The following is a 19,559-nucleotide window of genomic DNA, read 5'->3' as shown; positions in this document are numbered from 1 at the left end:
ACTCCTATTACGAGCGGCATTGTCGTTCATACTAGTGCCGACCACTGGGCCACTATCATGGGGGGTGCGTGGCCTCGCCTGGCGGCATATCTGCCGCCATACAGGGGACTCATCATCACTGCTAGATGATGAGGAGGACGAGGAAGAACACAGGAAAGAAGGATCTTCCTCGTCCTCACTGGCAGATTCGGAGTCGGAGGCAAGAAAAGCGTATGCCTCTGTGGTGGCTGGGTGAGGCAATGGTGTTACAGGGTCTGGTGGGATTAACCCTTGATTTGTCGTGATGCCAGGATGGGGTAGTTTTCTGAATGAGGCCCTGCCGACAACCGGCCCAAAAACGTCAGGAAATAAATAATGGAATGTCCACAGCCGGATTATGAGATAACTGGAACTTTTACTTAACTTCTTGTGCAACAGTCTTTACAGTTAAACATTTTCTCTTGAGGTAACCAGGATGCAGGATACCTCACAGGCTTTGCTGGGACTAGTGGTCTTGAGATTTGAACAGGCCACTGTGCTACTAATTTTATGTTTGAGTTGAATAGTAGTCACTAGGTAACTGGAAAACTTTTTATTTATTTAATTTTTTTTTTTTAAATCAACTGGTGCCAGAAAGTTTAACAGATTTGTAAATGACTTCTATTAAAAAAATCTTATTCCTTCCAGTACTTATTAGCTGCAGTATATTACAGAGGAAATTCTTTTCTTTTTGGAACACGGTGCTCTCTGCTGACATCATGAACACAGTGCTCTCTGCTGACATCTCTGTCCATTTTAAGAACTTTCCAGAGTAGACGAAAATCCCCATAGCAAACATATGCTGCTCTGGACAGTTCCTAAAATGGACAGAGATGTCAGCAGAGAGCACTGTACTCGTGATGTCAGCAGAGAGCTCTGTGTTCCAAAAAGAAAAGAATTTCCTCTATAGTATTTAGCAGCTAATAAGTACTGGAAGAATTGAGATTTTTTTATAGAAGTAATTTACAAATCTATTTAACTTTCTGGCACCAGTTGATAAAAAAAAAAAAAAAAAAAAAAAAAAAGTTTTCCACTGGAGTACCCCTTTAACCCCTTAAGGACGCAGGACGTAAATGTACGTCCTGGTGAGGTGGTACTTAACGCACCAGGACGTACATTTACGTCCTAAGCATAACCGCGGGCATCGGAGCGATGCCCGTGTCATGCGCGACTGATCCCGGCTGCTGATCGCAGCCAGGGACCCGCCGGCAATGGCCGACGCCCGCGATTTCGCGGGCGTCCGCCATTAACCCCTCAGGTGCCGGGATCAATACAGATCCCGGCATCTGCGGCAGTTCGCAATTAAAATGAACGATCGGTCCCCTCTCCTTCCTCCGTGCGGCTCCTGGCGTCTCCTGCTCTGGTCTGTGATCGAGCAGACCAGAGCAGAAGATGACCGATAATACTGATTTGTTCTATGTCCTATACATAGAACAGATCAGTATTAGCAATCATGGTATTGCTATGAATAGTCCCCTATGGGGACTATTCAAGTGTAAAAAAAAATGTAAAAGTAAAAGTAAAAAAAAAGTGAAAAATCCCCTCCCCCAATAAAAAAGTAAAACGTCCGTTTTTCCTATTTTACCCCCAAAAAGCGTAAAAAACATTTTTTATAGACATATTTGGTATCGCCGCGTGCGTAAATGTCCGAACTATTAAAATAAAATGTTAATGATCCCGTACGGTGAACGGCGGTGAACGAAAAAAAATAAAAAAAAGTCCAAAATTCCTACTTTTTTAATACATTTTATTAAAATTTTTTTTATAAAAAATGTATTAAAAGTTTTTTATATGCAAATGTGGTATCACAAAAAAGTCCAGATCATGGCGCAAAAAATGAGCCCCCATACTGCCGCTTATACGGAAAAATAAAAAAGTTATAGGTCATCAAAATAAAGGGATTATAAACGTACTAATTTGGTTAAAAAGTTTGTGATTTTTTTTAAGCGCAACAATAATATAAAAGTATATAATAATGGATATCATTTTAATCGTATTGACCCTCAGAATAAAGAACACATGTCATTTTTACCAGAAATTGTACGGCGTGAAAACAAAACCTTCCAAAATTAGCAAAATTGCGTTTTTCGTTTTAATTTCCCCACAAAAATAGTGTTTTTTGGTTGCGCCATACATTTTATGATATAATGAGTTATGTCATTACAAAGGACAACTGGTCACGCAAAAAACAAGCCCTCATACTAGTCTGTGGATGAAAATATAAAAGAGTTATGATTTTTAGAAGGCGAGGAGGAAAAAATGAAAACGTAAAAATTAAATTGTCTGAGTCCTTAAGGCCAAAATGGGCTGAGTCCTTAAGGGGTTAAGCAACACCTTATTTTCTGTCCTCCAACACAAAATACTCTACTAGTGCCCCTCCCAAGACAAGACTCTGGATCCGCCCCTTTTCACACTACGCAATTCCTGTGGAATTCCGCGGGCGGGATTCCACCAGTAAAATTACATGTGGTGAACTTTTACATCAATGTGAATGGATTTACGTGAGACCCGTTCACACTGAGCAATTTCAGCTGTGTAAAATTCCGCCGCTGAAATTGTTCCACACAGAGAATGAACATGTTAATTTTTTGTGCGGAATTCCACGAGCACTGCATAGCCATCAATGGTGACGACACATTCCCGCGGGGTCCTACCGCCGACGGCTCCTGCCAGGCTGAATCTCCTCCGCTCGCAGTGTGAACGCACCCTAAAGCTGACATGTGCTGTCACAATGCACTATGGGGGAGATTTAGCAAAACCTGTGCAGAGGAAAAGTTGACTAGTTGCCCATAGCAACCAATCAGATCGCTTCTTTAATTTTGCAGAGGCCTTGTCAAAATATAAGAAGGGATCTGATTGGTTGCTATGGGCAACTAGTCAACTTTTCCTCTGCACAGGTTTCGATAAATCTCCATCTATATCACTACAGCCCCTGGGAGCCTTTTGGATGCACAACTAGATCAGTCAGCCAGTCCCTGAGGTTTCTTGTTTGTAGCTGAGAAGAATTTCAGCAGTGAGAGGGTTAAGCATAAGGCCCTCCCAGCAGGAGGAGGAGAGCAATCCTGTGTGACCAGGGTCCTGTAACATGCAGGAAAAGGCTGCAAGTTCTGTTTAGTCAATCACAATGGCTCCCAAAAATATTGTCATCTTTGGGGCCACAGGAATGACCGGGAAAGTGACCCTGGCGCAAGCTGTGGATGCAGGTAATGGCATTGTTTCCTATATATAGCACACGGGTAACAACAGTGTATACTGCACTGCATGACATCTATATACACTGCATGATAGTTATATACACTGCACACAGCATGGCATCTATATACACCTGATAGTTATATACACTACACTGCACACTGCATGACATCTATATACACTGCATGATAGTTATATACACTGCACTGCACACAGCATAGCATCTATATACACTACACAGTACACTGCACACAGCATGGCATCTATATACACTACACAGTACACTGCACACAGCATGGCCTCTATATACACCATCTATATACACCTGATAGTTATATACACTGCACACAGCATGACATCTATAGAGACTGCATGATAGTTATATACACTACACTGCACACTGCATGACATCTATATACACTGCATGACATCTATATACACTGCATGATAGTTATATACATTACACTACACTGCACACAGCATGGCATCTATAAACACCTCATCTATATAAACCTGATAGTTATATACACTGCACTGCACACAGCATAGCATCTATATACACTACACAGTACACTGCACACAGCATAGCATCTATATACACTACACAGTACACTGCACACAGCATGGCATCTATATACACTACACAGTACACTGCACACAGCATGGCATCTATATACACTACACAGTACACTGCACACAGCATGGCATCTATATACACTACACAGTACACTGCACACAGCATGGCATCTATATACACTACACAGTACACTGCATACAGCATGGCATCTATATACACCACACAGTACACTGCACACAGCATGGCATCTATATACACCACACAGTACACTGCACACAGCATGGCATCTATATACACCACACAGTACACTGCACACAGCATGGCATCTATATACACCACACAGTACACTGCACACAGCATGGCATCTATATACACCACACAGTACACTGCACACAGCATGGCATCTATATACACCACACAGTACACTGCACACAGCATGGCATCTATATACACCACACAGTACACTGCACACAGCATGGCATCTATATATACACCACACAGTACACAGCATGGCATCTATATACACCACACAGTACACTGCACACAGCATGGCATCTATATACACCACACAGTACACTGCACACAGCATGGCATCTATATATACACCACACAGTACACAGCATGGCATCTATATACACCACACAGTACACTGCACACAGCATGGCATCTATATACACCACACAGTACACTGCACACAGCATGACATCTATATACACCACACAGTACACTGCACACAGCATGGCATTTATATACACCACACAGTACACTGCACACAGCATGGCATCTATATACACCACACAGTACACTGCACACAGCATGGCATCTATATACACCACACAGTACACTGCACACAGCATGGCATCTATATACACCACACAGTACACTGCACACAGCATGGCATCTATATACACCACACAGTACACTGCACACAGCATGACATCTATATACACCACACAGTACACTGCACACAGCATGGCATCTATATACACTACACAGTACACTGCACACAGCATGGCATCTATATACACCACACAGTACACTGCACACAGCATGGCATCTATATACACCACACAGTACACTGCACACAGCATGGCATCTATATACACCACACAGTACACTGCACACAGCATGGCATCTATATACACCACACAGTACACTGCACACAGCATGGCATCTATATATACACCACACAGTACACAGCATGGCATCTATATACACCACACAGTACACTGCACACAGCATGACATCTATATACACCACACAGTACACTGCACACAGCATGACATCTATATACACCACACAGTACACTGCACACAGCATGGCATCTATATACACCACACAGTACACTGCACACAGCATGGCATCTATATACACCACACGGTACACTGCACACAGCATGGCATCTATATACACCACACAGTACACTGCACACAGCATGGCATCTATATACACCACACAGTACACAGCATGGCATCTATATACACCACACAGTACACTGCACACAGCATGGCATCTATATACACTACACAGTACACAGCATGGCATCTATATACACTACACAGTACACTGCACACAGCATGACATCTATATACACCACACAGTACACTGCACACAGCATGGCATCTATATACACCACACAGTACACTGCACACAGCATGGCATCTATATACACCACACAGTACACTGCACACAGCATGGCATCTATATACACCACACAGTACACTGCATACAGCATGGCATCTATATACACCACACAGTACACTGCACACAGCATGGCATCTATATACACCACACAGTACACTGCACACAGCATGGCATCTATATACACCACACAGTACACTGCACACAGCATGGCATCTATATACACCACACACTGCACTGCACACAGCATGGCATCTATATACACCACACACTGCACTGCACACAGCATGGCATCTATATACACCACACAGTACACAGCATGGCATCTATATACACCACACAGTACACTGGACACAGCATGGCATCTATATATACACTACACAGTACACAGCATGGCATCTATATACACCACACAGTACACTGCACACAGCATGGCCTCTATATACACCACACAGTACACTGCACACAGCATAGCATCTATATACACCACACAGTACACTGCACACAGCATGGCATCTATATACACTACACAGTACACTGCACACAGCATGGCATCTATATACACTACACAGTACACTGCACACAGCATGGCATCTATATACACTACACAGTACACTGCACACAGCATGGCATCTATATACACCACACAGTACACTGCACACAGCATGGCATCTATATACACCACACAGTACACAGCATGGCATCTATATACACCACACAGTACACTGCACACAGCATGACATCTATATACACCACACAGTACACTGCACACAGCATGGCATTTATATACACCACACAGTACACTGCACACAGCATGGCATCTATATACACCACACAGTACACTGCACACAGCATGGCATCTATATACACCACACAGTACACTGCACACAGCATGGCATCTATATACACCACACGGTACACTGCACACAGCATGGCATTTATATACACCACACGGTACACTGCACACAGCATGGCATCTATATACACCACACAGTACACTGCACACAGCATGGCATCTATATACACCACACAGTACACTGCACACAGCATGGCATCTATATACACCACACGGTACACTGCACACAGCATGGCATCTATATACACCACACGGTACACTGCACACAGCATGGCATCTATATACACCACACGGTACACTGCACACAGCATGGCATCTATATACACCACACGGTACACTGCACACAGCATGGCATCTATATACACCACACGGTACACTGCACACAGCATGGCATCTATATACACCACACGGTACACTGCATACAGCATGGCATCTATATACACCACACAGTACACTGCACACAGCATGGCATCTATATACACCACACAGTACACTGCATACAGCATGGCATCTATATACACTGTGACGCCTATATCCGCTGCACTGTGCCCAGGGTGACGCCTATATCCGCTGCACTGTGCCCAGGGTGACGCCTATATCCGCTGCACTGTGCCCAGGGTGACACCTTAAATCAACTGGTGCCAGAAAGTTTAACAGATTTGTAAATCACTTCTATTAAAAAATCTTTAACCTTCCAGTACTTCTTAGCAGTTGTATGCTACAGAAGAAATTCTTTTCAGTTTGAATGTCTTTTTTGTCTTGTCCACAGTGCTCTCTGCTGACACCTGATGCCCATATCAGGAACTGTCCAGAGCAGGAGAAAATCCCCATAGCAAACCTATGCTGCTCTGTACAGTTCCTGACACGGAACTGAATTTCCTCTGTAGCATACAGCTGCTAATACGTACTGAAAGGATTGAGATGTTTTAATATAAGTAATTTACACATCTGTTTAACCTTTTGGCACCAACTCATTTAAAAAAATAAAAATAAATAAGTTTTCCACTGGAGTACCCTTTGAGACCCTTTCAGAGATCTCAAGAGAACAAAAAACTAAAAATTTCTGGTAAGGGAAGAGGGTTCCCATTTAACCGCAACAAAGATGCTCGTGCCTCAGCAATGACATCATCACTTCTTCATCGTTCCTAATCTACAAGAGCTTCCACATAGAATGCCCAAGGGTGACCATAAACCTTTTGTCACAATAGCGGGTAGCAGTTTTCATTGGGGGCAGATGGGTCCATCTCCTCTACAGGACTATGCCCTTCGGGTTCTCCCCAGCCCCAAGAGCGTTTATAAAATGGTGGCATTCCTAAGAAAGGATATATCTAGTCCCGTACTTATGCGACTTTCTCGTCATTGCCCAGTCCAAAAAGATTCTTCAGATAAACCTGCATTCAGTTTGTTCCATTCTAGAATCCCTTGGGTCGAATTTAAAGTGTAGCCGTCAGATCCAACAAAAAAACTTTTTTTTTTTTTTTAATATACCGTACCACTCAGTGCCTAATCCTGACCATGTACATCTAATTTTTATGTGTCTAGCACCTTTATTTATTTTTTTATTACACTATTAATTTAGCTCACTAGTCTGAATTCCTCTCAAAGGGAGGGGGCGTGGCCTCACTGTGCAGGTCTCCGCCCCCTCCCTCAGTACGCTGTCTGCTCACATCTCCCCCAGCATTAGCAAAACTACAACTCCCAGCTTGTCCTCACTGACAGTAGCGGGACACAAGCTGACAGTGGGAGGATTTTTCCTCCAGCTCTTAGCCCTGCGCTCACAGCTGTCAATCAAGGAAGTGTGTCCATGACATAGGTGATGACACATGGACACAGCAGGACTAGTATGTGTCCAAGCAGGCAGGGGGCAGTTGTTTGACTGACTTTCTCAGTATAAAATACTGAACATTTTCTAATGAAAACAATTGCAAAACCTATTGGTTATACATGCTTTACAACATAGCAAACGTTTTTGCATCTGACAGTGCCCATTTAAAGGGGTACTCCGCCCCTGGCATCTTATCCCCTATCCAAAGGATAGGGGATAAGATGTTAGATTGCCGCGGTCCCACTGCTGGGGACCCCGGGGAACGCCGCTGCGGCACCCCGCCATCATTACTGCGTAGAGCGAGTTCGCTCTGCACGTAATGACGGGCAATACAGGGGCCGGAGCAGCGTGACGTCATGGCTCCATCCCTCATGACATCACGGCCCGTCCCCTTAATGCAAGTCTATGGCAGGGGGCGTGATGACCACCACGCCCCCTCCCATAGACTTGCATTGACGGGGGCGGGCCGTGACATCACGAGGGGCTGAGCCGTGACGTAACGATGCTCCGGCCCCTGTATTGCCAGTCATTACGTGCAGAGCGATCTCGCTCTACGCAGTAATGATAGCGGGGTGCTGCAGTGGCGATCCCCGGGGTCCCCAGCAGTGGAACCGCGGCAATCTAACATCTTATCCGCTATCCTTTGGATAGGGGATAAGATGTCTAAGGGCGGAGTACCCTTTTAAGCCTAAAAAAATCCAACCTCACTCTCTCCAGGCAGTGTCAGTTTTTAGGGCAGTGGTCTCCAACCTACGGACCTCCAGATGTTGCAAAACTACAACTCCCAGCATGCCCGGACAGCCGTTGGCTGTCCGGGCATGCTGGGAGTTGTAGTTTTGCAACATCTGGAGGTCCGCAGGTTGAAGACCACTGTTTTAGGGTTTTTACTGGACTCGGTACCATTACCCTTTCATTACTAAAACAACTTCTGGTAAAGAGTAGGGGGGCTGTTCTTGTCTCACACCCCAATGTTCATGGAAGCCATGTCAGTCGTAGGCCTGTATGTAGATGTTTCTGTATGGACATACGGCGCACATGCGGCACGTGGCTATAGTCTGCTGCTGAGTCATGCTGTGTGTGTTTTGTAGTGATAAGTTTTTGTGTCGCCGCCCTCTCCCTAAAACTTGCTGAGCATTAACTGTTTACTTCCTAAAATAAAAATGACAAAAAAAAAACACATTTTAAGAAAAACAAATGACTTGCTGTTTTTACACCCATCTCAGGCTGGGTTCACGCCACGTTTTTTACAATACAGTTCCCGTATATGTATTCAATTTGAAAACCGTACGGAACCATATTGAAAACCGTATGTACTGACTCTCCATTGAAAACCGTATGCCAAACAATGCATCAGGTTGTGTCCGTTTTCCATCCTGTACGGTTTTGTCCGTTTTATTCCCCCGTACCCATAACCATAACCTACCACGATTTTTGGTTCGGGTGAAAAACCATATTGAAACGTATACGTTTTTTTTTTTTTTTAAACATGGAAGTCAATGGGAACTGTACAGAACTGTATGTGTGTATGGTTCCATACGGTTTTTAAGTATGCACAGTTTTTTTAATTGAAATTTCAATCAAACAAGTGAAACTTTATTCATAATGGAATGAAAAGTTAAAAAACTATATACTTTTTTCTTTTTTTTTTCTTAAAGAACAGATGCAACCGGACATCATTTTTCAAACTGTATACGGATTAAAATTTGTACACACGTTTTGATACGGTTTAGGCTGCATTTACATCTCGTTTTTGCAATACGGATCCCGAATCCTGTTTCAGTGTAAAAACCATATGGAACCGTATTGCAAACCGTATGTATAGACATGTCATTGAAAACCGTATGCCAAACGTAGCATCCGGTTGTGTACGTTTTGCATCATTTACGGTTTTAATTCGTATTTTTACCCGTACACAAAAACGTAGTCCACTACGGTTTTATGTCCGGGTGAAAAACCGGATACAACCCGTATGTGTTTTTTTTAAATGGTGGTCAATGGGAACCGTACAGAACCGTATGTGTGTACGGTTTCATCCTGTTTGCACAATACAGTTTTGCAGTTTGCACATGCGCAGTGCACGCCGAAAGTTATTCCCACAAATAGAACAAGAAGAACTTTATTTAATTAAGGACAAACCTAAAACCTAAACCGTATGCAAACGGACATCCGTATACGGTTTAAAACCGCCCAGAGGTGTATACGGTTGTATACGGTTCGGTCCGGTTTTGAGACATATATTTTTTTACAAAAAACCTGATACGGGAACGGTATTGCAAAAACGAGATGTGAATGCAGCCTTAGTCAGGTTTTGAGGAATCAGTTTTTTTTTATCAAAAACCTGATACGGGAACTGTATTGCAAAACCGTGGTGTGAATGCAGCCTTAGTTTATACTCGTACATTTGTATGAACACTTTATCGTACTTTATCAAAACCTGTCCAGAGGAAAAGTTGCCCAGTTGCCCATAGCAACCAATCAGATTGCTTCTTTCATTTCTAACAAGGCCTCTGCAAAATGAAAGTAGTGATCTGATTGGTTGCTATGGGCAACTAGGTAACTTTTCCTCTGGACAGGTTTTGACGAATTATCGGTATCGGCCCTAAAAAAAAAAAATCAATAATCGGTCAACTTTCGGGCCGATAGCCAATAACTTATACCGATATTCCAGGAATAAATTATCGGCTATTTCAACCCCCCCCCCTGGCGGGGCAGAACCCGTTGCAGATCAACAATTTAATCAATGAACTGCAGCGGCTTTTGACGGGCCAGAGACCGCCGCCGCCTGCCTGTCCTGGGGTCCTGAGTCTAACCACCACAGTTGCCCCATCACCCCCCCCCCCTCATCCTCTGCCGACAAACTGCCGCCGCCCCATCGCCGCCCCCCCCGTCCCCAGTGTTATAATTACCTGTTCCTGGGGTCCGCGATACTTCAGGCTCCGTCGGCGTCCTGCACTGTCACTGTGCGCACTGACGGTGACACAATGGGGAAGCGGCGACGGTCGTCTCTGGGCGGGGCATTATCGGCATATCAGCAAGGTAATTGCCGATACCGATAATGTCCAAAATCGTGATTATCGGCCGATAATATCGGCCAAACCGATAATCGTCCGATCCCTAATTTTTACATTACCCGTTTTAACCCGTCATAGCCCTTAATTAATAATGGACGTTATTTTGTGACAGGAGAGGTAACGGGAGAAATAGTGCGTTCACTGTTTCTTCCATTCTTTCTCCCGTCACAAAATAACATTCGTTATTAATAATGGGCTATGACGGGTTATAACGGGTAATGTAAAAATCCCATAGACTATAATGTGATTTTGGAACGGCCGATTTTAAGGGTTTTCCTAACGGAACATTATAACAGGTCTTTAAAACGGATGAATTTTTAGCGTGAAAGGGGCCATAGACCTTATAGCAGTGTTTCCCAACCAGTGTGCCTCCAGATGTTGCAAAACTACAACTCCCAGCATGCCCGGACAGCCAAAGGCTGTCCGGGCATGCTGGGAGTTGTAGTTTTGCAACAGCTGGAGACACTGCCTCATAGACTATAAGCAGCCAGTAGTTTTGCAACAGCTGGAGGCACACTGGTTGGGAAACACTGCACTATACATTATGCATACGTGTTCAGTGTCCTCTGGGGCATCCTGTAGGCAGAAGCTACCTGGGCAACATGCGTGACAGGGTTATGGCACTGTGCAAACCCCTTGGCATTGCTGGAACATAATAATATCGTGCGTCACATGGGACTGAACGGCTCGGATAGATCTCGTGACCATATAATTTACAATAAGTCCGGTAATGAGAATCGGGACAATTCCTGCTGACTGGCAAACTGAAAGAGGAACATGCCTAAAAGAAAGAAAGAACGAGCACAAATGGGTATGGCAGCATGCTTGGCAGGGGGCACCCACTTAGTTTAGGCAGCACCAGTGTTTTACAGCAGTCCGATGAAAAAAATACAATTTACTCACTACGTGGTTATGCCACACAACAAACCATATTGCCATGTATGCCATATGCCATCTCTGAGTACCATTCTAAATGTCCTGTCTTGTCTATAGGGTACAATGTGACGGTCCTGGTGAGGGACCCTGCTCGCCTCCCCGCCGACAAGAAGCCTGCGCGGGTTGTTGTTGGTGATGTGCTGAATAAGGGCGATGTCTCCAAGGCCGTGGAGGGTCAGGACGCTGTTATTATTGTCCTGGGGACCAGAAATGACCTTGGTAATGTATAGCAGTACTTCTGTATATTAAAGGGGTACTCCACTGGCCAGCGTTCCGAACGCCGTTTTGCGCTGTGGGGGTTGGGCACGTCCCCTTGTGATGTCACGACCACGCCCCCTCAATGCAAGTCTATGGGAGGGGGCTTGACGCCCCCTCCCATAGACTTGCATTGAGGGGGCGTAGTTGTGACATCACGAGGGGGCGTGGCCGAGCCCCACAGTGTTCGGAACATTTAGTTCGGAACGCTGGCCAGTGGAGTACCCCTTTAAACTCTACTGTAATAAGTATCTGTTACTGTTTTTATGTAATATGTTTAGTTGTACTGTTGTGTTCAAAACTGTTTTTATCTTGCAGTATGCAGCACCACATGATGGCGCTATGGAAATAATAAGCTCTTGATAACTGTGCTGTTTACACAGTATGCTCTCCATGCCCCCATCTTACTGACTGCTCCCCATAGTCCCTTCTCTCTAAATGACTGTTCCCATTGCCCCCTCTGGTACACAGACTGCTCTCCATGTCTGTTTTTCACACTGCTACCCCTGCCACCCATCTCCATCTCACAGACTGCTTCCTATGGTCCCCCCTCTTGTACAGACTGTTGCTCATACTCTGTGAGGAAATACCTTGGAAAACAGTCTTTGTAAAAATAAAAATAAAATAAAAAGCCCCCCACCTCTTTTTTTACAAAGACTGCTCTCATGGTCCTTCCCTTTCACAGACTGGTTCCCATGCCCCCATCTCACACAGACTGCTTCCAAGGGCCCTCCTGTTACACAGACTACTTTTCATGGTCTTTTTTCCCCCCACAGACGCCTCCACATGGTCCCTCTCTTTCTCACATTCCCCCTCAGTCTGTCTGTAGCTGGAAATTAAATTCTGGTAGTCCCTCAGGTGTAGAGGGACTTTTTGAGTGGTAGTCTGACAACTAAAATGGAGGGCCTACCCACCAGCACAACCGCAGGAGGAGGGGTTTGTACATGGACTCTTCATACCCATAGACCTCTGTATGGGAGAAGTTAAGTGACAATCTCTATGGTCATCAAATTTTAGCAAATATAATATCGCTGCCACTGAGTGAGTGCACACTATTTAAGCAGAATGAAACCTAATTATTAAAAAATTTTAAGGAAAACTATCATGCAGGACAACTTATCCCCTAGTCAAAGGATAGGAGATAGGTGTCTAATCGCAGAGTATCCAACCACTGGGACACCCTGCCATCTCCTGCACGGCACCACGGCTCTCCCAGGAATGAGGCATGTTGACCCCCGCACGAAGCAGCGGCCGACACTCCCCCCTCCATGCATCTCTATTGGAAAGCTGGAGATACCTGAACGCTGTATTTCCAGCTCTCCCATTGAGATACATGGAGGGTGTCAGCCGCCACTTCGTATGGAGGTCCACACTCTGCGTTCCTGGGGACTGCCAGGGTGCCATGCAGGGGATTGCGGGGACCCCCCCCGTCTGCAAATAGACACTTATCCCTATCCTTTGGTACTCCTTTAAATGATAACTCTCATTAAAACAAATTATTGCTATTGCACTCCTTATGGTAATGTAAAAATATTTCTAATATACTTTGTTTAAAAAAAATGAAGTTTTCTATGTTTTTATTTGTGCTTAAAAATGCTCAAGAGCACATTTTCCCCCATCTCATACACAGACTTAGGACCGAAGCCCAAACACAAAGTGCAGCCTGGAGTGCTAAGGGGGGTGTGTCCAACCAACAGCATATGGCAGTTAAGTGTGAGAGGAGCTGTGATTGGATGAGGCTGGACACACCCCCCTCAGCACTCCAGGCTGCACTTCCTGTGTTTGGGCTTCGGTCCTAAGTCTGTGTATAAGGCTGGGTTCACACCACGTTTTTGCAATACAGTTTCCTGTATCAGGTTTTTGATGAAAAACGGATTCCTCAAAACCGGACTAAACTGTATCAAAAAGTGTGTACAAATTTTAACCCATATACGGTTGAAAACCATATGCGGTTTGAAAAATGATGTCCGGTTGCATCTGTTTTTTAAGAAAAAAAAAAAAGTATACGTTTTTAACTTTTTACTCCATTATGAATAAAGTTTCACTTTTTTGATTGAAATTCCAAGAAAAAAAAAATGTGCAAAGTCAAAAACTGTATGGTGAAAACCGGATGGAACCGTACGCACATACAGTTCTGTAAGGTTCCCATTGACACCCATGTTAAAAAACAAAACAAAAAAAAAACGTATACGGTTTAATACAGTTTTTTTACCCGGACCAAGAAACGTGGTAGACTACAGTTTTGGATACGGGTAAAAAACTGGACAAAACTGTATGAGATGCAAAATGGACTAAACCGGATGATGCGTTTGACATACGGTTTACAATGTTAAGTCAATGCCACAGTTTTCTATACAGTTCCGTATGGTTTTTAACTTGGAACTGTATAACAAAAACATGGTGTGCATGTACCCTAAGGCTGCATTCACATCTCGTTTTGTACATACGGGTGCCGGATCCGGCTGGGGGAGGGGAAAACCGGGTGCTCCCGTACCCCAGCCGGATCAGCTCGTAACTCCATTTACTTTAATGAGCCGACCGGAGTCAAACGGTGACTCCGGTCGGCTCAGTTTTGACCCGTATGCGGTTTTGAACCGGACCTAAAGCTGCAGTATACTACGGTTTGAGGTCCGGTCAGGAAACCGCATACGGGTCAAAACTGAGCCGACCGAAGTCACCGTTTGACTCCGGGCGGCTCATTAAAGTAAATGGAGTCACGGGCTGATCCGGCTGGGGTACGGGAGCGCCCGGTTTTCCCCTCCCCCAGCCGGATCCAGCACCCGTATATACAAAACGTGTGTGAATGCAGCCTTAGATGGGGGAAAATGTGCTCTTGACCTTTTTTAAGCACAAATAAAAAACAGAAAACTTCATATATTTTAAAACAAAGTATATTAGAACTATTTTTTATTTACCATAAGGAGTGCAATAGCAAAAATTGTGCCCATTTAAGTGATGCAATAAGCCATGTCAAATATAAAAGGTTTTCTGTTCCTTTAAGGGCAAATGCTTATTTTGCGCACACTCCCCGTTTTTCCACTGCATATTAAATGTATGGAAGCCAAGAAAACCATTATTTATTTATTTATTTATTTCTACTTTTTCAACACTATTTGAGGATGTCCCTCTCGGCAAAAACTTGCTGAAGCTTCCCGGCCCAGAAAAAATAAAAAAAGAAATAATAAAAAAAAAGCCTTGTCATTGACTGCATTAAAGAATGTGTAAAGGTCATCGCGTCATGTCCAGAGTTGTGCGCAGTCTGCCCACTAGTGGTGAATTGTGAGAATTCACTGGGATTATGTAACAAGGTTTTTTTGTTTGTTTTTTTTTCCCACTATTTATGTATCTCTCTATATGTTCTTTTGTTCTCTATGATCTTCGGGTCGTAAATTGTAATCGTGGTCTTCCTTTTTATAGGACGCACAGATTTTATCTTTTTAGATTCAGTATCATTTGTCATATTGTATAATGTCCATTAGGGGGAGCAGTAACCAGTTACTAATACGCTAGGTCAGTGTTTCCCAACCAGGGTGCCTCCAGCTGTTGCAAAACTACAACTCCCAGCATGCCCGGACAGCCTTTGGCTGTCCGGGCATGCTGGGAGTTGTAGTTTTGCAACAGCTGGAGGCACCCTGGTTGGGAAACACTGCTCTATGTAGAATACATTCTATATCATGTCTTTATTAATCCCATATCTACCTTTTAGGCAGTAAATCTTTTTAATGGGGCCAAAGCCGTTGTTTTGCATGTATTCCAAGAAGTCAGTGTTGTTCTCCAGTTATTGTAAAACTACAACTCCCAGCATGTACTGACTGCGAATGGCATACTGGTCATGGTTGTGTCCAGAAGCCTAAGGGGGGCCCAAGTGGTCACTTACCCCTTTTTTGAGACCAGTACTATAAATGACACTTGGTATTTCACTGACAGGACCAACCACATTGATGTCAGAGGGGACCCGAAATATCATCGAGGCAATGAAGGCGCATGGCATTCGAAAAGTGGTGGGCTGCATGTCATGTAAGTACCCCGATTTTGGTATATAAAGGACTAGAGTCCCTTGTCGGAGGTCAAAGGCATAGTTATGTGTAGTGTAAGTGTTGTACTTGCCCAGTGTTTCCCAACTAGAGTGTCTCCAGCTGTTGCAAAATTACAACTCCCAGCATGCCCGGACAGCCAACGGCTGTCCGGGCATGCTGGGAGTTGTAGTTTTGCAACAGCTGGAGGCGCCCTGGTTGGGAAACACTGCATTAGCGGGTGTCCATTATTGGGTTTGTCAAAACTGTGTGACCAAGTAAGCGGGTATAATGCCAATAGTAACCAATTGTGGTCATTAGGATTTGGTGGTGGAGCTTCAACCTCTGAAATTCTACAGCCATCTTGCTCGCTCTTTAAGCAAAGTCTGCGCAGAATACATTGCCGCCTATGGGGACGGGTGATGCCCACGCGAACCTAGTGCAGGCTGATTCAGTCAGCGCAGGACGCTGTCGCATTCTCAGTCTAAACAGAAATTTTGTATTGAGATCCGCATGGAAATTCTGCATGTGTTTCACAAAAATGTTAGTCAGGGCTTATGTTTTTGTGGACTTTGCCTGCGGAAGCCCATTGAAGTGATTCTGCGCGAAATGTAACTTTGGTAATGAATACAGACGTGCTCTGTTTATTCATGCGGAAAATCCACATGATTTCACAGAAAGATGCAGAGCTCCCGGACGCGGAGTTTAAAGGGGTATTCCAGGAAAAAACTTTTTTTATTTTTATATATCAACTGGCTCCAGAAAGTTAAACAGATTTGTAAATTACTTCTATTAAAAAATCTTAATCCTTTCAATAATTATCAGCTGCTGAAGTTGAGTTGTTCTTTTCTGTCTGGCAACAGTGCTCTCTGCTGACATCTCTGCTTGTCTCGGGAACTGCACGGAGTAGAAGAGGTTTGCTATGAGGATTTGCTTCTAAACTGGGCGGTTCCCGAGACAGGTGTCATCAGAGAGCACTTAGACAGAAAAGAACAACTCAACTTCAGTAGCTCATAAGTACTGAAAGGATTAAGATTTTTTTTAATAGAAGTAATTTACAAATCTGGAGCCAGTTGATATATAAAAAAAAAGTTTTTTCCTGGATAACCCCTTTAAGCATCTATGCGAAATTTCTGCTGTCTGAATATAGCCTAAGGCTATGTTAACACGGCAGAATGTCCATGTGGAATTCCGCACGCACGAATGGGATTCTTATGCACTGTGCACGCGGCAGAATCCCCGATTCTGGAATCCAGAGAAAGAATAGACTTGTATGGATTACGCTCTGAAATGTATTGCAGTCTATGGGACTGTGCATCTCCGAGTGGTCCTAGCGCCCGCCAGGTTATTAAAATACTCTGAATGTCCTTTGGCCGTGTGAACATGGCATGGCAGTCTATTGACACGGCAGAATTTCCGCTTGTGGAATTTCACCTCAAATTAAAGCCCACAGACTTCTATGGGATTCCACACTCCCAAAGTGGAAATGGGAGTGCGGAATCACATAGTCTACGGGGCTTTAATTTGAGGCGGAATTCTGCTAGAGGAAATTCTGCCATGTCAATAGGCCCTAAGGCTAGGTTCACAATGCGTAATCTCTAGGCAGAAAATTTCCGCCTGGAGATTCCGAGTGCAGCCAGCGCTGATTTAATGAGTCGGTGCTAGGACCGCGTGGACACTGCAGTCTCCAATAGAAAGCAATGTGTTCTGAAAGTATTTGCGCCTGAAGAATGAACAACGCCATTCTTCAGGCGGAAATGTTCAAGCAGATTTTCCGTTCACAAATTCCGAAGTGTGAACTTGTGAACGGAAACCCATTTACTATACAATACATTTTAGTAAGCAGAATTTCTGCCTGCAATTTCAAAGTGGAATTGCAGGTGGAAATTCCGTAGTGTGAACCTTGCCCAAGGGTTATGACTTTTAGAAGCCGAGAAGGAAAAAACAAAATCGAAAATTGGCAGCATGTTCAAGGGGGTTGTATAATATAGGGAAAATCCAGTAAAAGCTAAGATGGCTGCCATTACCCAATAGGGTCTTTACAGGTGTCCATCTTTTATTTGGTGGATGGTGGATAGTCTTATAACTCCCATTCTCTCCATATACAGAAAATCTATTGCCAGGTTAAAGAGCATAAACGTTACCAGTCGTGATATCGTTCTTCTGTAAAGAGCCCCATGTTGTTGGGATTGCACCTAGTATGTATCTGACCAGAGATGGGGGTTGTACTGGATTAGAAACACATGAGTGTCTCCTTACAAAAACAGCACCACACCTGTCTGCAGGTTGTGTGTGGTACTGCAGCTTATTCCCACTCCTCTGGAGTTGAGCTGCGATACCACTGGACAGGTGTGGCGCCATTTCTGGAAGAAAGTGGCTATGTTTCTCTAGCTATGGCATTCAAGGTGGCACTAATGGTATACAGCATTATTCATAATCTATTTTGTTTTCTTTCCATTGCAGCATTTCTGCTGTGGGATATTGCCAAGGTGCCACCTCGCCTTCTGCCAGTGACTGAGGACCACATCCGGATGCACCAAGTCCTGAAAGACTCCGATCTGGACTATGTGGCTGCGCTTCCTCCACACATTGCAGGTAACTAGGACTATTGAGGGGTTTTCAGAAACCTTATGGACAATAAGTGCTGTTTGTACACTAACCCCCCAGCTTTAGTCAGATAAGTCCATAGTGGACTATGGCAGATCTGCTGTATATGACTATGTTTTCAGTGCCAGGGGAAGCTGTGGGCATTACATATGTAATAAGATTGAAAAAAGACCAAAGTACATGAAGTTCATCCTATATCCCTATTGGGTCCCTACTGAGTTTATCCAGAGGAAGACAATAAACCCCCATCAGGCTGATGACAATTGCCCCATACCAGGCGGGAAAATTCCTTCCCGACTCCAAATATGGCCGTCAGAATAAATCCCTGGATCAACATGTTGTCCCTATAAATCTAGTATCCATAACCAGCAATGTTGTTATTCTCCAAAAATGCATCCAGACCCCTTTTGTACTCTTTTACAGAGTTCACCATGACCACCTCCTCCGGGAGAGAATTCCACAGTCTCACTGCTCTTACAGTAAAGAACCCTCATTTGTGCTGGTGTAGAAACCTTCTTTCCTCTAGACGTAGAGGATGCCCCCTTGTTATAGATACAGTCCTGGGTAT

General features: G+C 44.2%; 1 protein-coding gene across 1 annotated transcript in view; it reads left to right on the top strand.

Annotated features, from left to right (window-relative positions):
• Positions 1-2,965: 2,965 nt before the first annotated feature.
• The window catches only part of BLVRB (biliverdin reductase B), a 22,534-nt gene continuing 5,940 nt past the window's right edge, over positions 2,966-19,559 (top strand). Inside the window, exons 1-4 of the mRNA XM_056540131.1 lie at positions 2,966-3,221; positions 12,174-12,335; positions 16,299-16,388; positions 18,848-18,979. Coding sequence (XP_056396106.1) covers positions 3,143-3,221; positions 12,174-12,335; positions 16,299-16,388; positions 18,848-18,979 — 463 coding nt within the window. The 5' untranslated portion in view covers positions 2,966-3,142. The remainder of the gene's footprint in view (positions 3,222-12,173; positions 12,336-16,298; positions 16,389-18,847; positions 18,980-19,559) is intronic.

The sequence above is a fragment of the Hyla sarda genome, chromosome 9 (assembly GCF_029499605.1).
Source record: "Hyla sarda isolate aHylSar1 chromosome 9, aHylSar1.hap1, whole genome shotgun sequence".
Lineage (NCBI taxonomy): Eukaryota > Metazoa > Chordata > Amphibia > Anura > Hylidae > Hyla > Hyla sarda.
This window is presented reverse-complemented; position numbering and strand designations above follow the sequence as displayed.